Below are 24,574 nucleotides of genomic sequence, written 5' to 3' on the forward strand. Positions count from 1 at the left end.
TCTCTCGGTTTTTTGAGACAGGGTTTGTCTGTGTAGCCCTGGCTGTCCTGGAACTCACTCTGTAGACCAGGCTGGCCTCGAATTCAGGAATCCGCCTGCCTCTGCCTCCCAAGCGCTGGGATCAAAGTGCCACTACGCCCGGCTTCCTCTTATTTCTTTGGAAAGAATCCAACAGTAACTCTATACTCAGTCCACATTTCCTATTAATTACCCTGCACGCTTTCTGCATGATGCACTTCTGATTAAGCACCATCTGCCTTCCCCTAAGTGAATATGCTCTGCCCCTATGTGTCAGTATCCAAAATGAACACAGTGAAAAGTTTTATTCAGATTGGTTTAACGAGGATAATCCTAAAAGTACTACTGGCATTTTTACTAGAAACAGGTATTTTTAATGACATTTCAGTTTCTAGGTAAAATTTCTAAATAATCTGTAATTATAAAGAAAGTTCTGAATTATAAATAACACATGTAGAAATTAAAATTTTGAATGTTGTCTATTTAGCTCCCTAAGAATCACTGTTACTAAATGTCTAAAGAATTAGCTTAGCACAAAAGGGCTAAAAATACTATGTGGAACAGGGAAACTGGTCACTGAGGGCTGCAGTGGTCAGTGAGTACTGTGTGATTATTCTGGGGTGATGTCTCCAGTCAGAAAGGACAAAAGTTGGAGCACATTGTGCCTTATATATTAGTTGTCATGAGAATCCCCTTGGAATGAGGGCCCCTTCAATCAATCGTCTGTCTGGCAGACATTAACGAAACAGTCATTCTAGGGTCTGGCAATTCAGACAAGTGACTTTACTGGTAGTTTGCATAAAAGAATGTTCTTAATTTAAAGTAATGAGGTACATAGATAATTATCATTTTTATGCAATTATCATCATTGACATACTACATATATTGACTGGTAATGAATTTAACGACTTTAGGTCTAAAAGGCTTCAAAGGTAGAGGACAGATACTTATTTTAATATGTATTATATTTTATGAACAGATTCTTAGTGACACAAATTGTAATGCATTTTCTACTTCATAAAATCCTTAGGGTAAGAGTGAAGAAAGCAAGTTTCCCTCGGCCATTAGTTGAATGCTCCCTAAGCTGTTGGACCACAGAACTCCAGTCCCTTGCCTCTGACAGCTTGCCATGAGGCATTTGAGCTACTTGAGTCTGCATAAAAGCAACTCTAGCCACACTGTCTGATACAGCAGCCAACAGATGCTATACTGTGCTAGAAAATAGCATATTCTTTGGATTCCAAGACAAGTCAAAAAGTATTAAACATTGCATAAATAATTTTTTTATTGGTTATATGATCAAAAAGTAACATTTTGGGTATGGCAGGTTTAAACTGATGAGACAAATTCCACCTGTTTCTTCCCCTTCCCCAGGTCACTGGAAGCTATGAAACAGCCAGTGTAGGGGTTTGCTGTGAGGCTGCACTGCTCTGTGTACAGCAGATAGGGAAGCTCACTGTCAGGCCCTCACATGGTCCTGTGTTCTATCCACTGGAACAACAAGTCAGCCAGAGGATTGTGCTTTGTGATTGGAGGAGAGAATTAGCTTACTTGGAAGAGAAATATATATATATATTCACAGAAAATACATAGCACCATTGTAACTATTTAAAGATGCAATCAAATATTATTCTTACTTAAATCTCAAGACAACACAATTGATACATTTATTATTGTTGTTTTCACACACAGTTGTGGGCTTTTTTCCATCTCTAAGAGACCTGAGTGAGCCCCACCCCCAACTCCTAAGCAGTGGCTCAACAAGGAGGTGGCATCACAGACTCTGATGAGGTATGAAAAGGCCTCTTACCTGAGTGAAAACTTTTGGTTTTCGTGTTTTTGAAAATGTTTCTGTTTCTGTTTCTGGGGGCTTCTTGTGGACTGTAGGTGGTCTATCCTGATGGTGTATGGAGAGCCTGCTTAGGTGCAGCCACATTTTATTCTTGGCTCCCACAGCAATCAGCAAGTGAAAATGTACAGACACTCTACCCCCCTCCATTTTAAGTCTATGCCTCCTGTACTGATTCTGTCTGCCTGTAGTTCACTCATGGCTAGGTCATTCCCGCTAGTGTCAATAATGACTGGAAATTTAGTTTTATGGCCTAATCACTGGTGACCTGAGAAATGAATTGCTCAGTCATTTTGTTTTCTTCTGTTTCCCTACTTCTGAATATAAATCAATTAAGACCACCTTTTATGGCTGTGCCAATCAGAAATCAGCTATCACAAATCTTGACTGGTGATTCTGTGGCTGGAGCCACAGGATGGATCCCAGGATTCCGTGTGGGAGCTCAGAGGCATCTTCTCTCACCTGAATGAGAAGGGCACTCTGCAGGAGTGCAGAATCCAACTAGTAAGGCTTGGCCACTAATTATTAGAGTATAAAATACAGTTAAGATTTTTCTTAACTTCAAACTTAATACACTTAAGCTGAATCTTGGACAGATGAGACTAACTTAAAAACCTTGGTCTAAAAAAAAAGAACATATCTTTATATTTTTACTTCTGTATGGAGTTAGTTCTTCTTAAGTAAGGTTTGGGTTTGTTTTATCAACATATTAGCTGATCTAAAATTAAAGCTGTATATCAGAGAGTCCTTTATGACTGACTTGGGAGTCCTGGGTGGGACAGGATTAGGGTCTGTAACAGAGTATCTGCTCAGTTTGTGCTAATCCCCAGCCCAAAAACAAGTCCACGGATTTCAGTAGCCTGCTTTCAAATCCAATTCTGCCAAGAAGATCATACACTAACAAAACAAAACAATAACAAAACAACAACAACAAAACACAAAACAAAAGCCCAAAGCCATGTGTGCTCGTGCATCTCTGTAATCCCAGCATTTGGGAGGCTGAACAGAAGACCACAGGCTTGATGCTTTCTGGGCTACATGGTGTTCATTTTCTGCTCATTGGTCTCTCTAGTCGTTAAAACGCACCACAAATGTTCATGATTTCCATTTAGTTCACTTACACTGCAACCCTGGAGCTAGAGGCAGCTGAGTTAAGATGATACTTACAATCCGAACAAGCCACGACAGGGCGGAAGTCGCCGTTGAGTAATGTGTGTTGTAGTGGTAGGGTGGGCTTTGATCGTCCTCCCATGTCTCATAGCGCTCTGCGTAAAACACTGCTCTCTTCGGGTTCAAAGCACCAATTGGCTGTAAAAAGATAAAAGAAATGTTCTGTTCCATGCAGCAACAGCAAACATCCTAGATGTCCAGGCTTTCTCCTGAAAGTAACCCGGCACTGATGGACTGCTCTGTATGGCTTTTTCTTATTTTTTCTTTTTCTTTTTCTTTTTCTTTTTCTTTTTCTTTTTCTTTTTCTTTTTCTTTTCTTTATTTACATTTCAAATGCTATCCCGAAAGTTCCCTATACCCCCGCCCCTCTGTATGGCTTTTTCAATGAGTGGACTCATATTACCTACTGATCAGTGTACTTGCTAAAGACACACAGGCACTATGCACATGAGCAAAGTCCCCAGACTTGGCTGCCATTTTAGAAAATTAGATTCCCAGGCTGATTGAGGGGTTTTTATTTAAAAATTTCTTATACTTTTTATCATGTTCTTGTACCTTTCTCAGCCTCTCCCAGAGCCTGGCCAACTTTATGTTCCTTCTTGTTCTCTCTCTCAAAATAAACCAAAACAAAACAAAAATAAAAACCAAAACAAGCAAGGAAATAAAACCAACAAGCCAAAAATTACCACAACAAGATGAAAGTGATTATATTTTAACTGTTAAGGTCAAATCAGTATTTTCATGGCTCCTTTCCATTTCCTTGGCTTCTTAGCATCCATGATGGAGATTGAGCTTGGCAACCATTATTTTTTTAAATTTTTTATTAGATATTTTATTTACATTTTAAATGGTATCACCTTTCCTCATTTCCCCTCCGAAAACCTCCCTATCCCATCCCCTCTCCCCCTACTCACCAACCCACTCATTCCAACTTCCCTGTCCTGGCATTCCCCTACACTGGGGCATTGAGACTTCACAGGACCAAGGGCCTCTCCTCTCACTGATGTCCCACAAGGCTATCCTCTGCTACATAAGTGGCTTGAGCCATGGGTCCCTTCCAGGTGTACTCTTATCACCAACCAAAGAGTACCCATAGAGGGACTCATGGCAACCACTATTAAGACTTTCTATACTGTTGTCTTTGCTGAGTTAGGGAACTTCCTCACCTTTGCATTGCCTTTCTTGTTTGCCAAGCTCAGTCTAGTATGTATGCTAAGGAGTCAAAGTCCTTCAGAGAAAGCACAGTTGAAACACTGGTCTGCTCTGCTACTGTCGAATTGGAGCTCCAATCTTTTTTATGAATGTAAACAGTCAGCCAAGTAACGAGAGGCTGATCCAGAGGACTCGGGTTCCCAGTAGGTGCTTTGGGAAGCCACTATGACCTGTGCTATCTAGACTTTGGAGGAGGACATGGTGTATTTTCTTCCCTTGAAAAGCTCATGTTAACTATTAGACAACACCTACAAACTTCTTCACACATCTAAACTTTAATGATTCCTACAAGAACCTCACTGTATAAAATGAGGATATGACTGCTCCAGGTTATGGTTGAGGGGAAGGTTTTTATTGTAGATATGGGGGAGAGTATATAGCCATAGGCATCTGTAAGAATCCAGACCAGGGCAGGAAAGGAATAGACTAAACATGGCCAGCAGAGTGAACAGGGCCTTAGGGGAGAAGAGATGGGGTAGGAGGGTTGGCTGGGGTGGGGGTGGGGGATGGAAGAGAAGAAGAGAAGAGAGGATGAGAGAGGGGACAGGAGTGATGGGGAGAGAGATCTTCTCAACTAAACTGGCAGGCTTATATAGGAATAAGAAAGCCCTTGAGCTGGAGAAGTTCTGGGTAGGGGCTAAGGCTGGGTGAGAAAAGCCATTGGTACTGAGTGAGCCTGAAGGCCAGTCTGCACTTTGGTATGCTAATAAGTTCCATAGACAACCCTTTGTCCCCAGTTTCTTTGGGACTTGACACTGGAGTGCAAATAACAAATAACCTTAGTTCAATTTTCTGTCTGGTTTTGGTTTCTTCATATGGGGTGTCCACAATTGTTTTTAGTTGCATACTGCACAAATAAGTGTTTACATTGAGAGTGAAAATGTTAAGTATATCAAGCTTTACCCCTAAATTTAATACTACTGCTTAAATATGAATTCCCCCAAAGGCTTAATCTTAACAGAAGTTATAGAAAATTAGTGTTTCAATGGGACATATAATGTTACACAAGAGAGAAAAATTCGTTTGTAAATTGCTTTGAGCCTTTTCTTTTGGTCCCAGAAGACTAATTTAAACCACACAATGATGTCAGCAGTTAGAGCTGCTAGAATTTCCATAATAAGCTCTTATTTGTAAGGATGCTTAGCCTGAATATTGAAATTATTTGTACAGCATGCTCCTTTTATGTTAGCCTTTTTTTTATGTGATGACCAAAATTAAACTACTTATTTTTTTAAAAAGGGTATGTTTCTTGGTTATAAGGGTACTAATATTTTAAAGTTCCAAAACCATTGATCTTCATTTCTATGAATCTTAGAATTAAAGTATAAAATTTCTGCTTATGTACTTCAACCCAGTTTTGTGCTAAATTTCAACAGTTACCTATAAAATCTTTTTACACAGATGTAAAAAAGGCAGATATTTTGTCACACATGATGTAAAATTCTCAGTATTTAAAAGAAATGTCACTTTTCTGTCTGATGAAAGGACAAGTACTCCCACGCAGAACATACAAAGGTTACGTAGTGACCTGGCCCAGTCTCTCCTAGACGTGCGTGTAGAAGTCTTCCTAACTCAGGGAGCTAGCTGTCTGAAAAGAGTGGAGCTTTCTGTCCTGAAAGTGTTGGTGGATCTTTCAGTTGTAAAACATCTGTCCATACAGGAGGACCAACCTTATACTGACATTGTTTGTTCTCCAAGACACCACAAAATATCATGAAAGAAGAAAATGGCCAGTCCCCTAATCTCTTCCAGCCATTTCCCTCAACTACTCCCAAAGGTAAAATAAATATTTAAAATTTCTATTTTGCTCATTTCGCTGATGTTTGATTTGGTATGAAACAGCTGCACTGTATTAAAGTCTGCAAACTTTTACTACTTAAAATATACTTCTGATTTGAAATTTTGCCTAGTGAAGCTATAAATTTTGCCTATAAAGTTTTCTGAAATAAAATGTAAACAATTTCATTTCTATTTACTACATTAAAAACCATTTTGTTTCTAGTAGTTAAGGAACAAACTTTTTAAAGAGAAAAAAGCTTCCAGTTGTTTCTTACTCAATCCAGAAAGGCATCAGATTTTCTCATGCCCCTGTTAATATCTGTCTGCCTCTCCACTGATAAGGCTGAAAGTCTGGCATCTGTCTAAAACTTAAGTGAGTATCACCTGTGAATCCACACAAGTCTGGCAGATGACTGTGGCTAAAATTCGGGTGAAAGCACACAGCTCTATTTACTGAGGCTGACACACTTAGTTGGCACAGGAACTCATTTCCTTCCTTCAGCAGTGGCATTTAGATACAGCATTGCTGTGAGTTCCACTGCCAGAGTTTAAAACTTGATGCTAGATCTGCTGCTGTTTGGTGCTGCACACACCGCATAAAACCATGCACAAGCAGCAGGCAGAGACTAAATGATATGATGGTATACATAAGTGACCCTAAAAAGTCCACCAGAGAACTCCTAAACCTGATAAACAGCTTCAGTGCAGTAGCTGGATATAAAATTAACTCAAACAAATCAGTGGCCTTCCTCTACACGNAGGACAGACNGGACGAGAAAGAAATTAGGGAAACAACACCCTTCACAATAGTCACAAATAATATAAAATACCTTGGTATGACTCTAACTAAGGAAGTGAAAGATCTGTATGATAAGAGCTTCAAATCCCTAAAGAAAGAAACTGAAGAAGATCTCAGAAGATGGAAAGATCTCCCACGCTCATGGACTGGCAGGACTAACATAGGATCTCTATACCCAGAAAACCCCGTTGTTTTTAGAAGGGTTAGTAAGCCTACATAACTTGCTATAGTTATTGATAGCTTAAGAAAATTAACTGACATGTGTCCAGACATTCATATTCCCGTTGAAGTTGGGCAGCAATTGTTTATGTTGCAATGAAGCACTGTTGTACCTACTGAACAAATGATGTTCTGTCCACTTCTATCCCTTATCATCCACTCCTCAAAAATCCAGGAAAAAAAAAATTGCCTCAAACCAGAGTGCCACAAAAAAATCTTCTTTTCTTAAACAAGTCTGTGACTTTTATTGTATGGAAAAAAAATCCTAATAGATGTGTGCATAGAGATTTACATCATTTAAGGTATTTATCTATCTACCTTTTATTTAACTATCTATCTATCCATCTATCTATCTCTTTATCTAAATATATATAACTGCTGCAAACATACAATAGAGCAGGCTCTACTTAGACTTCACTTTGATATATTTGGATGAGAATTCTTTTGATATATAATGAGTGTTTTTCCCATTTTATTTCTTTTTCTATTTTCTCTTTCTGTTCCTTTGGCCTTGGTCTATCAATATTTTCTACTTAAAATCTCTTGAGTTATATCGTCATTTTTTGGAATAAGCATCTATAAGATAAGAAAAAATGACTAACAAAAATTGTAGTTAGGTAAATATTTATGTTAAACTAGAGCATTGAAAGAAAACTCTGGATACAAAGCTTGTTTGAGTAAGTACTAAGTGTCAACTCCACGAGTGATCAGTTTCTTCAAAGTAGACTGTACATTTTAGGAATTAGAGGCTTTCAAGGAGAAACATATCCACTACAGTATCTCAGCACTTTATTCTGGTACATCACTAAAACCTGGAAATGTGCATGTCAGTGCTCAAAGGACTGACATTCTATATATCACTTAAGTGTTGCTGTGGGCCACTACCTGGCACTGGAACTGCTAAGGACACGCCATAGCTTTCTCATCCACTTCCTAGTGTGATTTACACAAGTGTCTGGGGTCTACAAGGCATCCCTTCACCTCACTTCACCAGGAGGAAACAGGGACCCGATGACCCCTCTGTCTGCCCCCACCCCCCTCTGTGCAGCTTCATAGTTTACTCTAAAATTAGGATCTCTGCCATTTTTTCTTCTTCACAACTGCCTGTTTGCTTCCTCTCCCCAAAGAACCTCAGAAACAGATGGAACCAGCTAGGCATGATGGTACATGCCTCTAATCTTAGCATGTGAGAGGTAGAAGGAGACCTTTTAAGATCAGGCCCAAAGGAAGAAGGACAGAAGAAGGAAAAGAGGGAAGGAGGAAGGGAGGGAGGCAAAAAGGGGGAGGGAGAAAGAAATGAAGGGACGAGTAAGGAAGGAAGGGTGGAAGGATGGAAGAGGGGAGGGAGGTGGGAGGGAAGGAAGCAGAAGAGAAGAAAGAAAGGGAGGGAAGGGTCAGAACCTTGACCTGGTCCTATGCCTTGTGTTACAGATTTCAAACCTAGTGAGCAGCAATCCAGTTCAGAGATCCAATTGCTGTGCTGTGCTAGAAACAGCTTGAAGCTGATTCAATGTGTTTGGTTTCTATGGAGAACTTTCTGGTGTTTCCACATCCTTATCACATCAGAACTTCTGATATATCACTAGAAAGTGGTCTAGAAAATCTATAAAAGAGGCCTCCCAAATTCTTATCTTTTCCATTTTTCCGGTCATGAACCATATGACATCATCTTGAAAACCATCTCATGACAATGCACGACTTGTTCCTGCAGACCCCTTCACCCACCCTTTATATCTATCTCTCTTATCTGACTCATGCTTTTGGATGGAGTTCAGACTTCACAGACAGTGCCTAGTATTAGTGAGGTGAGCTTGTAACTCATTTTGCCCAGTAGATTGTGCCTTAAATGAAACAGCTAATCTACTCATGACTGAATTATCAGCACTCAAGACACTGCCTGGCTCTTCTTAGACAAGTGATAGACCCTGAATGAATAAAGACCTACCAGAACAGAGTTCCATGTCAAACTTCCATGTGGGTATTTTAGACAAAACGTTCAGTCATGAAACAAGGTGGACAATGAAGTGGATACATTTAGAGGACATGATCAAGGGACTAAGAGCTCTGAGGAACCAGAGGACAGGGGAAACACAAGCCAGTGCAGTGACTGGGCATCTGTAAAATGCTCACAGTGGAACGGGGCAGGAATTCCAGTGCGTGTGGTTATACCTAGGTCCACCTCTCACAAATGAGCAACGGGTCCTCTGCCCAGCCCCCCTTCTTTTATGAACTGTTCTTTCTTCATTTTTAGAATAGCTGGTGCAGGTGGGCTGACCCTTGAGAACACCGAAGTGTCCACCAGTCTATCCTATGTGGCCACTGTGATTGGTGCAGAAATTAGCCCATGATAAGATTTGACAGAAAGAAACTTGGCTGCTAGTATATGGCAAGAAAGTCCTCTCTGGTGGGGCTATAAAAGCCTTCTTGCTGTACTACTGAGAGCTGGTCAGATCAACACTAGAGTGGGTGCAATAGCAAAGGCCTCAGAGCAGGTTCTCGCAACACTGACCCAATCTGGATTCCTCAGAAATACCAGGTCTGCAAAATGTATCTTTTAAATTGAAACCTGTTTAATTTGACAAACTTGCCCAAATCGTTACTATATTGATGTCAATACAGCCATTTTATAATTAATAAATATAATTAGTATAGCAATTAATTAATAAATTAATAGTAATGTTAATACAGTTACCTCCTCCCCCTGTCTCTATGAGGATGTCCCCCATTTAATACTTTTCCATTTGAAACTTCATCATCAGGCAGGTTATATACTAATCTAATAAAACTTTCACTTTGGATATTTTTACTTACGGTGGGAAAGAAAGATAAGAACAACTAGGAAGTTGCTATAGATTTCTGGGCTGCTCATTCTCCAGCTTAATCACCTGCAGTCCATGTGCAGAGGCATTCGGCAGCATTCACACCTCGGTACATGCATTTGCACTGCTACATCTCAAAGCCTCGGGCATTATCACTTCCTCTCTAAGTGGCATAATAATGTGGGAATCAGTTAAGCCCATCCTCATCTGCCAGTCAAATGACTCCTGTGTTAACAAAATAGATTTTTTTCCCCACTCAGTGATTAAGTAAGTGTTTGTGCATGTGTGTGTGTACATGAATGTGTGTTTGCGTGCATGTATAATGTCTTCCGTTCATATCAGTGTTTGGTTTTGTAATAAAATTATTTCATTTATCAAAAGAAATGGCTGGAAAATGGAAGCGCCCATTTATACTTTAATGAGCAGTGACTGTGATTCATGTCAAAACCATGTAATCATTAGAAGCTGGAGGTCAAATTCATATGAGTGTAGAGAAATAACCGAGACACTAACATGTATCCTGTTCCAAGATAAATTTTACAAAAATTTCCACATTTCCATAAGGAATATTTATATAAATTGAAGGAAAAACTACCTCCACCTGCTGGTGGCTGGTACTGAAAAGACTGATCAATGACCAATCATTTTATTTATTGTTTGACAAGCATTAAATACAATTTATAATGAGTGAGATGTGCAGTATAATTAAAAATCTAAATAAAACCCCTTTCCTATGTTCTTCATTGTTTTCATAAAGATAGCTAGGGAAAAAATAAGTTTATAAATTAAAAAGACCCATTTCATTCTGAGTAAATGTTCAACTCAAGTTTTAATAAACACTCAGGGTTAGTGTTTTGGCATTTAAGAAGAGAAACAATTTGTGGCATGAAGATGAATTATTCAATGATTTTTTTTTAACCTTACTTGAATTAAGAATGATTTAGTTGAATCAAATACTCATTTACTAGACTTTTTAATCAATCATGCCTCAGATAGAGAAACTCTGGGGTGACTGGAAATCTAGTTTGCATCCACCACTCTGAATCCCCCTTTCCCACAGGTGTGACAGGAGAGGCTGTTCTAGTTAGCATTTCTCCTGCTGTGATAGCATTTATGACAGAAGCCACTTGAAGAGGAAAGGGTTTAGTTCATCTTCCAGCTGGTAGTCTATCACTTAGGGAAGTCAGGGCAGGAATGTAAGGTAGAAATCTGGAGGCAGGAACTGAAGTAGAGGCCATGCAGGTGTAACACTTACTGGATGGCTCTCCAGGCTCACTGTCAGCTAGCTATCTTTTTTTATACCTTCTAGGGCCTACCATGGGCTGGGTCCTCCTACATCAGTCATTAATCATGCAAATGATCCACGAACTTGCCTACAGGCCAAGCTGCTATCAAATATGCATGCTATGGTCATTTTAAAGGGGAAGAAAGCAAGGTGGAGGAGTTTAGAAGCAAGCCCACACTGTAAGAGTTTGGGCAGAGACATTCTGATGCTCAGGTCTCTTAGTCTTAGTTTTAAGACTAATAGAAGAAAACAGCTTCGTAATTCTAGGGCTACTTTTCTAAGAATCCAGCAAAAAGAACACAGCCCAAAGATTCAGTTCCCTGTGACCTTAGAACCCAGTGCTACGCTCCTGACTGTGGCGTGGGCTGTGAAGAGCAAGCCAGGAGGCTCCAGCTCATGCCACGGGCCAGACCCTGAATGAGGGGCCAGGGCAAGAGGCACTGTGTTGACTTACTGCACTTCTTATTTGTTGGTGCTGGAAAAACAGCAAGCTAATAGTTTGTTTGCCTGCATGCTTTTGTTAAATATTAGATGCTGCTTTACAATATCCAATAGGAAACTGGCATTTTGTTGTGAAGACTTCTGGGAGATATGGCAGACTGGAAGCCTCACCATGGAAACCCAGTGAAGGGAAGACGTGAACGCAGAGTTCACGCTGCTTTTGGCACTGGCCCAGTGAAACTTCTTTTTGTGTGGTTAATTCAGAGACATTTAACTGGTCAAAGCACAGGGAAAGTGAGGGTTCAGCTTTCTATGGCACATTTATGTCAACCACCTCCTACCAGATGTTAGGGATGTCACAGGAGAAAGAACATAGAAGAATCAGAGAATGAGGATCAGTGCTGTGAAAAGCTGTCTTCTGGATGTGACACGCCACTGTGCTTACCAACATCCAGTGGCTGCATTTACCCTTACAAGATCAAACCATGCAATGTTGCAGTATGGGTGAAGGAGGGATTCGTGAGATCCCACTCCTAGCTGTGGAGCTGTTAGCGGGTGATGGCTGTTGAAGAGACAGCAGTTTCTCTCTGAGCATGTGACACCGGGTAGGTTGCCCATGTTCCGGTGGATTGCCCACGCTCATGTAACACTAATTGGATTCAGTAGCTTATGATAAAATTAAAAAGAAAAGAAGACATTGAGAGATGTGGTTGGGAGTTCATGAGGTACTAGGGGGAGGAAAGAAGGGTGGAAAAATACACTGATATATGTATTCAAACTCTCAAAAATAAATGGAAAACACTGTAATTAATATACAACAGTAATATAATAATATAATTTACAAATATATAAAGCAAACACTATATATGATATAAACTATTTATTTGGAAAACAGAGCCAGAGGGATAGTTTAGCAAACAAAGGTGCTTGCTGCTAAGCCTGAAGACCTGAGTTCAGACCTGAGGATGTACATAGTGGAAAGGGAAAACCAACTCTTAAAGGTGTCCACACACACACACAGTCATATGTACACAGATCACACACATACACACATTTACATACATGAATGTGAAGTAAGACTTGGGGAAAGTGAACAAGAGAGTGCAAAAACCTTTATTTCATCAATACTATTTGACTGAAGAAGATATGGAAAAAGTCGAGGACTAGTAAGTAAGATGTCTCGGTGGGTAAACACGCCTCCTGTCAGGTCTGACGACTGAAGCCCCACATGGTATAATGAGAAAACCAACTGCCCCCAATTGTTCTCTGACCTTTATACATGCACCATGACATGCGCACATGTGCACATCCACACAAAATAAATAAACCGAATGTATCCCAAAACTATAGCTACTGAATTACAGCTCTGGACCTCATATGGGAGACTATCCATGCTAAGGTGGGTTTCGGTGCTTACAAGCCCTGTGATCCTCTGCCCTGCCTCCCGTGTGAGGCTCCCATTGTTACTGTGGAGGTATCTTTTCCCTTCCACTCTCAGTGGCCCCAGGGTTCATAGGACTTGAGATTTAAGCAACTTGTCTGTCATACCTTGAATTCAAAGTGCCCCTCCCAAAGGCTCCAGCGGTGTTGCTGGGAGGGCTTGCTCTGGCAGAGCCAGAGGAAGGAAGATGTCTGGAGGCATGGCTTTGTAGGACCCCTTCTCTATAGCTTTCTGGCCTGCAGGAAGTGCACAGGTCCCTCTCACTCTCTGTTATATTCTGCTTTACTGCAACAGGGCCCACAGGAGGGCCAGTGACCGAATACTGAAGGCAAGACCAAAAAAAAAAAAAAAGCCCTTTCCTTCACTATGTTGATCTTAGCTATTTTACCTCAGTGAAGGAAATGCGACTAACACATCCCCTGCTCTTACAGAGATTCAACTTAACCCTGGGTTCCTAAAACTGAAGGAAAGTGTAAAGAGAGAAGTGAGGTATCTTTAAGCTTAAGCTTCATTTGATTCCTGGTAAATGTAGGTATCGTATCTTAAACTGATCTGTGTGCATGGTGTGGCTGCCTAAACAATGGCTATGTCCCGAGGTCAAGGTTATACGTTAAGTCTTTCTGACATCAAAAATGCAAAATCTCTCTATGCATCTGCCAGGTGTGAACAGTTCAATCTGCCATTCCCTTCACTTAAACATAAAGAGCTAAGTCTTGGGTGTATTTCAGTTCACTCTTTGTAGCAGAAAGTGACTTTCTTTCCTTCAGGAACAAGAATCTAAAGTCTCTCCTTGGCTCCTTCCCCTAACACCCAGGGGAGGCAATGGTCCTTAGCTCACCCTGGCCTGACCTCCAGGTCCATCTGCAAGTGGCTGCCCAACTCTCACGAGTGGCATCGGTGACATCTGCTGAGAAACAAGTTTCTGTTTCTTCCACTGAAGCTGTGCTGGGATTCTTTTGAGTGAAAGTATGAGACAGGAACTAATGCAGCCATTCTACTACTAGAGAGAGGTGAGGGAACGTCTGAAATACATTCCACTGTGGAGCAGAAGCTGAGTCTGAAGTCTACACTGCCAACAGATACACAGTGGCACTGTCTGAGCCACCGAGGATATCTTGCTCAAAAGCCAAACCCTTCTCTGAATCTTTCAGTTATAAGCACCAATGATGCTGATGTGTTGCTTGAGCCAATTTGAGCGGAGTTCTCCAAACCTTTTTAAAATCAAAAGGTTACTGGCATAATTAGAAGCCACAGAGATGATGTTGGTTGGTGTTATAAAGAAAAACAATTTTTCTATGTTTGTTTATTTCATAGTTTCTCCAAGCAGTAAAGAATAGGAAAGTTATTTGGGACTTTAAATGTTAGCATAAACAAATCCTAGAACTACTGATTGCTAACTCTAGAATTGTCAATTAGATCAAGACTCCTAATCTTTGCTTTAAAGATTACTTTTCTTGTTAAAATATTCCCAGTTATTAACATTTAACAGTCTCAGGTCTTTGGTAAGTTTTGGAGGAACAGATTTGGCACAAATCTTTTGGTCCATCCATCTGCAAGAAGACCACCACACACTCCTTGGTGGCGCCTCTTCATGAAGGACTGCTGTTACCCGCTGTAATCTCTCCTCCCAGGTACGTTACACTTCTAAAATCACTTTCTCCTAGTTTCATCCATTAAACTTCTGTGTATTAGTGGGCTTTGTAAGGGGTAGTCCTAGGCTGTCTGGGCAGAAGTTCCTATTAAGAACTTCAATGAAGCAAGGCAACAATGCAAGGGTAATTTATCAACCTATCAAGAGGCTTGAATCTGCTAACATTTTCTCATCCTGTCAGTCAGTGTGACAGACTTCAAGCACGGGTATGGGCGATGGGAGAATTGAAATGGAAAGCTACCTCTCTTGGCTCACACAGTCAACCAGCCCAGCACCAAGGCACAGCTCTGTGCTTGCAAAAGGACAGTCCCTGTTCCCTGATTTACTCAGGCTTACCTCTGCTGTTTATTTCACACTTTGTACAATTGGGGAAATGTATGTGTGTTACAAAGGATGCACACTCTGAACAGACAGCTTTCCTGGTTACCTGACAGGCACAGGCTGTCACCCCAGACAGTAGGGAGGCTGAGGCAGAAAAATCCCAAGTTTGAGTGTGGGCAAGGTCACATGGGTAACTTACTAAAACCCTGTCTTAATATGCAAAAAGAAGGCCTGGGATGTGTCTAGGTGTAGACACTTGCCTAGCAGGCTCAGGGCCTTCAGTTTAACCATCTGCATCACACCTGTCCAAACCAAAGATTGCACTTTTTACATGGGTAAATTACAAGTGTGTTATTACTAGCAAACACTCTGGCAGTATCTCCTACAATCCACAGAACCAGCGCTGCTCTCTTTGGACTTATTAGTATTTCAAGAAGGTATGAGCTCAACAACTGGTAGTATCTGAGCGTGCTCTCCAGTAGTTCTCGCTCTCCTTCACCTACCCCGCTTCTGCAAGAGGCTAACCCAACTCATCCCCGCTGGGCTCACCCACCCTCTGCAGAGACCTTTTTTTCTGCACACACATGAGCACACAGTAAGTACTTGCTGGCAGAGTGAGTGCCTTTAAAGGAAGAAATCTTGGGGTGTAATTCTCCTTTGACTATAACATTAAAGTTGGATTTCAGATCAAAAGCACTCTTCTGCCTTAAAACAAACTAATCTTAAATGACTATAGTAGTGTCAGAATACGAACTGTCCTAATTTGCATTTTGTTACTGTGATAAAACATTATAGTAAACAAAAACAAACAAACACACACACACACACAAAAAAAAACAACTTGGAGTTGGAGAGGTTTTATTTCAATCACAGGTCCATCATCCTGGGAAGCCATGGCAGGAACTCAGGAGCAGGGATCAGGCAGCAGGACTGAAGCAGAGGTCATGGAGGAGTGCTGCTTACAGGCTTGCTCAGCCTACTTTCTTATATAGCCCAGGCAGGCCCATTTGCCTAGCAGTGGCACACAAGGGGTTCAGCCCTCCTACATCAATTAGCAATTAAGAAAATATACCACAGACAATGTCACAGACTGGTCTCATAGAGATAATTCCTTAACTGAGGCTCCCTCTTCCTAGGGGATTAGTTTTTATATTAAGTTGATAAAAACTAATCAGTATATGAAATTTGCATACAATGTGCCATAGTCCTTAAAAACCTACACTATAAAATTTAATTTTCATACACACATACATACTCACACATGTAGTATCTATTAAATACTAACTACTCAATGTTAAAAAGACATGATTTAAAAATTTTTTTAAATCACATTTACTTGTGTATGTGTGTTTGGGAGTGTACATGTGTTTGTACATGTAAGTGTGTAGAGCCTGAGACTGCTGTCTCTTGAGGAATGAGTGCAGGTTGGCTTGATAGCAAGTACCTTTACCACCAGAGGCTAAGACATGTCTCTCTGGCCTACACAGCCAAGACTTTAAAATTACCTTTGCATCAAGTAGGTTTTGCGTTCGTGCCCCATGAGTACCTTTCTACACTGGCAATGCTCAGTGAGTACCCTTCTATACTGCAATGCCCATTGTGTACCCCTCTACACTGGCAAGCATGTAAACTGTTTGTACAGCATACCTTTTACAATAGGAGTATACTATTAGCATCACTGCACCTCAAAGATATTTCAGAGTACATGGCTTATGGCAATGACTGGGAATTCTAACCAACATAGATAGCGCTACCCAAATGTGTCAGGCCACACATCCACACCAACTCATCAGAACTCATCACTGTGACCTGCTTATCACTGTTTCAGTTCTCAGATAAAGAAAGTGAGGCAAAGAGAAAGTGAATAGCTTTGCCTAATGTCCTGCACTGTAAGTGTGGCACTGGGATTTGAGTGACAGGCTAGCATAACCCAGCATGCCCAGTTTAATGACAGGGAGCATGACTCATAGTACTCAATGCGAGCTCAGGCTGCTGAGCTGCTCTAGGGACACTTTTATGTCTTAGCTGCACTTCAGTGTGTCATCCCATTTAATGTTTCCCTTGAAAATTAGGTTAACTTACCCCAAATCTTCTTTGCATTCCTTGTTCTCATAAGTCCTTTTGGGGGTCACACCTTCTCCATCTGAACAGATCCCTGCTAATTCCCTTCCTTCCTCCTTAGTGTTAAAGCCCTACACACTGGATCCCTATTGCTGTGGTCAGGCAGCATTCCCTTCTCACCTCAGGAACACAGCATTGGAATGAACATGAATGAATAACATGCTTTGTACCAACTTTGGTCCTTTCCTGTGGTTAACCCTAAGCAGCTTCCTCCTGAACCTGCTTTCTCGAACACTCATGTTTCCTCTGATGATGCTGAGAATGTCAGTGACAGCTGTGTAATTGCTGTGGAGTGGGTTGATAAGACTTAGAGACTGACCCTCAGAAAAGGCTTTCTCACAGACTTCCCCTGAGCATGCGCACTGACAGAACCCTTTAGGTTGCAGCTCCTGTACAGTAGAGATCTCCATAGAGTTAACTGTTACCTTTGACAGATCCCTGAAGTTTCCTGGGAGAGTCAGGTCCAACTCCTCTGATTCATAGTTTGTTAACACCCATGGAAACACAGGATACTGGTTCAGATCATTATACGTCCGTCCTAGTGAAGAGAAGAGAGGAGTGAAAACATGTATATCCTCATTGCTCAGAAAGCACTTCTGAGCTTATTATAAGTAAGGCAGCCATTGTATTTCAGGAGGAAAGTACCTCTCTCATTGGTCTAAGTCCTTGATTAAACAAGTGACCAAAGTATCTCCGCCCCTCCCCCAACAATTTCAACAAGCACTTCACACAGGTGACACTGCTGACTGGCCATCACATATGATCCCCTCCCTTGTGGTAAGTGGTTCTGGTCATGGGACCTAGTTCTATCAACAGCATGTGAACAGAGGGATTTGTGAGACTCCCCATAGGTGTATCTATATTACTTCTTTTTGTGTTGACACAGATGACATTTGACATTAGAAGCAGAACTCAGCCTAGGACTTTGAAAGTGTCATGGAGGGTGCCAGGCTATGGAACTGTGTGTTTATAGCTTATTATCAGATGGTATTCTGCTGTAAGGAAGACAGATGTAGAAACTACATCATCAGTAAACAGATGCTATATTAAACATGCATCAAGATGCAGTGGAGAGGTTGGGAATGAAGCTTTTGCCCAGTGCTTGCCTGGAATGAGTTAGACTCTTGGTTCTGAAAATCCATGGGAAGAACCTGCCACAGCAGGGAAGCACTGGAGGGCAAGAGGAAGGAAGGAGACAGATGTGGAACACACTCTTCTCCCCCTTTAGTCCATGTCTTTCTTTCTGTGCTATTCTGATGTGCTTGGGTGGAGAGCTATGGAACTGCTGGGCTCCTGCGCTTAGTTTGAGAAGAACAGTTCAATATTTCCAGTGGGAATCAAAACATGGTGGTAATATGGAAACTTCCTGGAAGGCTGCTCCCCTAATTAACTGTAGCAGTGTCCTATCAGATGGAGAGCGGCAACACATGCCTTTAATTCTGGTCATCTAAGAGATTGAGTAGAAGAATCTTGATTTTTTTTCAGGCAATCCATAGTTACATAGTGAGATCCTGTCTCAAACTGAGACCAGGTTGGGAAGGAGTCAAACAAAGGAAGGAAGACAGACTACAGCCAGTGGTCCCCAGGTTGGGCAGGGAGAGAGGGGCCCCACATCGGTTATTTTTCTTTTTAAAAACCTTTGTGTCTTGGCAGATACTCTCTGGCCAGTAACTGTTCTTGATGGAAAGAACACATATGTGATAGAAACAGAATAAAATGAGCCAAATCCTAAAAGATGAACAAACACAAGCCAAGTGAGAGCTGTAGACGGTTCTTGGCGTAAAGACCCTGAAGCAGAGATGGGAGAGCAGCACTGTGTGTGGTACATGGGGAAGGGGGACAGTCACAGGCAGGAAGACCAGTCAGTGAATAGGTACAGACTTTTGAGTGGATTTAGGCCTTCTGCACATGAAAATGTTCTAGTATAAAAAAGCTGCCAATGTCTAAAGTTCAGAGTGTGCCAGTGATCTTGCCTACATGTGGTGACTTGGGCGCCTGCCTGCCTGCTCTTGGCATTCACTCTCAGGCACACAACTGGAGGGCACTGACTGGCCAGGAGGGGTGGCTTCCCATTTTCTCAGGGGACCCATGAAAATTTCACTCTGCCATTTTCTGGGGAACTGTTCTGCTTAAAGCTCTGTAGAGGTAAGAAAAAGCAGGTCTTCCTAACTGTGTGTCATTTTCTAGAAGAATACCCCTCTCTATAACACAGGTTACATATGAAAGCAAATTATGAATGGAAATAGATTGTAGAATAGATTGTTTTTTATTTTATTTTATTTTTTTTTAGATTTTTGATTCTTTTCTTTTTTATTAGATTTTTTCTTTATTTACTGTTTTTTTAATTTTAAAGATTATTTTATATGTATTGGTATTTTGGCTGCAAGCATGTCTGTGTACCATGTGTATGCTTGGTGCCCTTAGAGGCCAGAGAGAACATCTATTCCCCTGGACCGGGAATTATACACTATTGTGAGCCGCTATGCGGGTGCTGAGAATCCAACCTCTGTCCTTAGGAAGAGCAGCCTTAACCACTGAGCTATTTCTTCAGTACCTGCCATTAATTTTTTTTTTTTTTGATGCTAGTTATTACTTGTAGCAAAGGAAAGTTTGTCAAAATAAATAAAAAGACAATATATGTTAACTCAGGATTTAAATGTTCCTATAAATGAAGATAGTATAAGAAAGAGGATGCTTATTGAGAAAATTATTCTTTTACTATACATGTATTCATAATAAAGGAGAAGATATTAAGCTACTTTCAGAAACATTCTAAAGCAAAGAAGCATTATGTTAAAAGTGCAGACAAAAGCACAGAGGAAATGAATGGTGCTCAGGACAGTTCCTCTGATCCTTAAGTTTTTGTAAGCTATTTTTGGTGAAATTTTCTACTCCTGTTTTGCATCAGTCAATATATTGTTACTTGGACTAAAAATTCAGTCAGAAAGAAGAACAAGAATGATAAAGCAGCGCTCTGGGTGTCCATACCCCAACGATTCACTGAGTTAGCATTCTATTCTACTGAACATGACACAAGAAAAAAATAAAAATTCTAAATCCTCCAAATGGAGATATTTCAAAAGTAGTAACTGTTCGCCTCTGGCCACCTGGAGTTTATACGTTGGCTGTTTTTGTTTTTCTCTTGAGCACAGTCCACATGTAACAAATCTACCTGTGCTGTCCTGGTAGGCTCTTGCCTTCTCTGGTGGTGGTGAGAGCCCACCATGCTGCACATTCTGCTAACTGTGCTTCCGAGGATGTATCTCAAAAGATGCATATTAATATCGGAAGCCCATGGCACTAATCTACTCAAACAATAAAAGTGAAGCACAGTAAATGAGATCTCAGAAACACTGGATATGTTTCTTCATTAAAACACACACACACACACACACACACATTTTAATTAAACCATCCAATTTAATGTTTTTATATGGCACTTTAGTTTTGAAGGTAAAGTGATCTAGAGACAGCTGACAAGGAAATTATAACTGCAATTCCTTGGTGAAAATGTTAATGACAGCAAAATATCGTTTAATGAGATGGCGGCGGCACCTGGATTAGCATGCTGTAAGAATGCTGTTCCTGTGTCGTTGGCGTCTTCACACTTTACAGACATTTTGTCATCTCTAGGTCATTAGGAAAGAATTTTTAATGATTTTTCTAGAAGCAAGCAGTTCAAGTTACATCTAATTAGATGACAATAATAAGCCCAACACATGCAGTAGCTAAATATATACATAATTAACCAGGGAGAGCTTGTTCATCACAAAGTAAGAACCTGGAAAGTGCTAACCAGGAGAACAGGGCTCGGGTTGGGAAAGTTGTGCTGAATTCATTAGCTGATCATATGAAAAACAATCCAAAAGCCTTAAAAAAAAAATCCTCAAGTCTAACGGGATCATCTACACAGACCCACGTTAGCAATCACTCGCTGGTTTGTTGTTGTTGCTTGTTTGTATAATGCAAGAAAGCCAGCTCGTAACATCTTTTTCCGAGCGTTATCTCAAAGTGTGTATAGTATTGCTTAGGCTGTACCTCTCAGAATATGATGAGCAGAAATCAGGTCAACTCTGAGAGCCAGAGGCCAAACTAGGTGAACTCCAAGAAGCATTAAGACTATTTTACATAATCTACTATAGTGTTTTTTTAAAAACTAACTCAAATATTTAAAAAATTAAATATATTATATCATAATTCTAAGCTGGATTCCCATTTATTTTGAGAGCTAAGCCTTCAAGGAACACTTAACTAAATAAAGTTGGGCATGGAGACATGTGTTTGAAGTCCTGGCACTTGAAGAATGTGGTAGGAGGGTTAAGGCAGAGATAGTGTCCCAAGAACACCTAGTGAGTCAGGAAAGGTACTGAAGAACCTGTGAGTGCTGCAGGTTCCCAATGACACAGTATGTGGGATGACAGGAGACTAAATTACCAAGACTGCAGCTAGGACACAGCCAGGCTTAGGCACGCTTTGATTTTTAATTAACACTTCAACTCTTGGTGAATATTTGTTAAATTTATACACAGGACAAAGACTGAACTCATTATTGGGCTTTAGGCAATTTCTTTGAAAACAATGTTTTCTGACTATTTGGCAACTTCTTTAGTAAATATGCACGTATCTGTGTGTGCATATATGACATTTATCATATTAGGGTAAAAAGTCCATAAGGGACATAGCAAAGGGTATGTCTTGATACCATGCACTGTTCCATAATGTAGCTATTACGTATTTCTAATCTCATTGTTTTCAAGCACCTAGAAATGAGAAAACCAGTCAAGTCAAATAGACATTAAGAAGTAGCAGACCATGCAATGGATTGTGTAATTCAGGTAAGCTATTTTTAGCACAGAAGATAAACCTGAGTGAAACATTACAACAAAAATGAATAAAGTCTGAAATTTATGAATCCATACTGATCTACTTTTATCAAAAGTACCAAACTTGCAAAGTCATTCCCAATTAGACTCTGATTCTGCTTCTTAGCTTAATTATGCTTGCAGGAACCCAATGTCCATAATCCCAGTGAATTCGTACAAGGGATCATACACACAAAGATACCCAAAGCATAAGGACCAAGTCTATTTACTACGACTGTCCAGAGCACCAGTGCTGGTTCTCAGTACAAACTGGCACTCACTTAGAACTTCAGTGCTGACGGTAAGAGAAAAATGATAACCATCAGTCCAGGACAGTGTCTGGGGAGAGCTACATTCATAAACCTCTCCCACTGGTGTTCTACTTTTAAGCATTCATTTTGTCATCTACCAAAATCCTTGAAGAGTTCATTTAAACCTTCTTTGAGTAGTCTACACCTCCCTCTAGTCTTAATTACACTCACCAGCTATAAATGGCTTGCTTTTTCTGTGAGCTCTATCTTTTATTTTTTTAAAAAGAGAAGATGGGCTTTCTGCTGCAGCCCAGGTTGTCCTAGAATTTTAAATCTTCTTGCCACAGCATCCCAAATGCTTTGGGGTCTGGAAAGTACCCCATTTGGTAAAGCACTAAATACTTAAGCATGACATCCTCAGCTCCATTCCTAGCAATCATATAAGGAAAAGCCGGGTGTGGGCTGTGTACTTGCAATCACATTGCTAGAGAGATGGCGAAGGCAGATTCATAGAGCTCCCTGGCAAAGAATGACACTCCAAGGTTGACCTCTAGACTCCACATGTGTGTACTCATCACAAGAACACATACACACACCTGTACTTGTGTACAAGCACACACAAAGCTGTACAGAACCATGCCTGGCATTCCAAATGTCTTGCATAGAAAGCTTATTATGAAGGCTGATTTTCAGATAGCTAGAGAACATGTGCTGCATGAGGCCCACACTGAGGATGCTGTGTCCAGTGCACAGTTTCTAACCCTGTTCGTCTTCAGAAAATCAGGAGCATCTGCATCTGTCACAGGCCCACAGGTGGTGCAGATGCTGTTGGCTGGGGCCTTACTCTGAGTGGGCACAGGAAGCTAAGATGGCTTTTATTATCTCACGACATACACTCAGTGTTACTTTCCTCTCTCTGGCCACCCCACTGCTACTGCTCTCATCCAAATCCCACCTCATCCTCCCCTTTCTATCTGCAAACTCTGGCTTAGAAACACAAGGTTTCTAAGACCTGAAACAAAAGCAGGCACACTGGTCTCTGTGCTGTTCATGTGCAACCTGTCACATTCACTTGCATTTTCCCTTTGCTCATTTTTCTGAAATGAGCACACTGCCCTTAAAAATACCACACACACACACACACACACACACACACACACACACACACACACACATTCAGTCTTCACTCAAACTCACCATTCTCCTGCCATAGCTATCCAATTTCTGAGATTACAGGCATGTGCCTCACTTGGCTTTAAGTGTAACTTGAGGAAGGGACTATAAAGTTATCTCTTTCCAGAGTTAGATGAAACATACGGATTTAGTCAAACAAAGGGACTCCCAGAAAGCAACAGACATGGTATGGTTGCCAGGGGACCCTGTATCACAGCATTGGAATATAGTGACACTCACTCACCACGGGCACCAGCAAGGACAGAAACTATTTCTGTAAAACAGTAAGCCAGAGACTGTTCTATGCCCAGGCTATAGCCCATTCTAACTTAGAACAGTACAGCCGCCATTTGAACAGCTGCTGGTCTAGAAACTGAACTAGAGGTGAGGCTCCTCACTGTGCTCTTTATCTCCAAACATCTAGCCCTGTCAAGGGAAAAAGCAAGTCCATCTAGTGGGAGACAATGAATCTGTTGCTTCCCCTACCTTGCTCCAAGGGAATCTATACTCCAGGCCTTGTATGATCTGAGTAAGCACTCTATCTTTTGCTACACCCCCAGCAGACACTGCGCTTGTGTGTGTTGGAGACTAGCTACATCCCTAGCAGATACTGCTCTTGCTTAATACATCCCTCAATAAATAAGAAATTAACACAGAATATAGAAAATATTACAAAGAACATAAAAGCAATATTATCTTTCAAACATCAGGCAAATAATTATATATGTGTGTGTGTATATATATATATATATATATATATATAAAATACTGTGTAAACAAAAAATTTAATAATTTTAAATACTTCTTAATATACACAAAGACATGGCTTGCATAAGTAAAGAGTTAATAATCTGGAATATAGACAGTAAATTATACATACAAAAATGAAAAATGACTGTAAAACTGAGTAAACACTTTTATATCATGTAAGAGTGATTAAAGCTGATTTATTTTTTTAGTTTAGAATGAGTGGAACAGGGCTGGGGAGGTGGCTTAGTGGTTAAGAGCTTTTGTTGCTCAAGCACAAGGGCCTTACATCCCTAGACTCCATATGAAAGCTAAGGAGGGCACTCCTGCCTGTGGGGGAGGCTGTGGAAGGAAGGAAGGAAGGAAGGAAGGAAGGAAGGAAGGGAGGAAGGGAGGGAGGAAGGAAGGAAGGAAGG

The 24,574-nt window shown here is 40.8% G+C and overlaps 1 protein-coding gene across 9 annotated transcripts in view; it reads right to left on the reverse strand.

The window, feature by feature from the left end:
* Nbea (neurobeachin) overlaps nucleotides 1–24,574 on the reverse strand; it is a 554,101-nt gene that overhangs the window by 70,157 nt on the left and 459,370 nt on the right. For all 9 annotated transcript variants that reach the window (XM_029537485.1, XM_029537487.1, XM_021195277.2 and 6 more), the window contains 2 exons: nucleotides 17,551–17,663; nucleotides 3,035–3,175 (listed from right to left, as the gene is read on the reverse strand). In XM_029537485.1, coding sequence (XP_029393345.1) covers nucleotides 3,035–3,175; nucleotides 17,551–17,663 — 254 coding nt within the window. The remainder of the gene's footprint in view (nucleotides 1–3,034; nucleotides 3,176–17,550; nucleotides 17,664–24,574) is intronic.

Source organism: Mus pahari, chromosome 4, assembly GCF_900095145.1.
Source record: "Mus pahari chromosome 4, PAHARI_EIJ_v1.1, whole genome shotgun sequence".
Taxonomy (NCBI): Eukaryota; Metazoa; Chordata; class Mammalia; order Rodentia; family Muridae; genus Mus; species Mus pahari.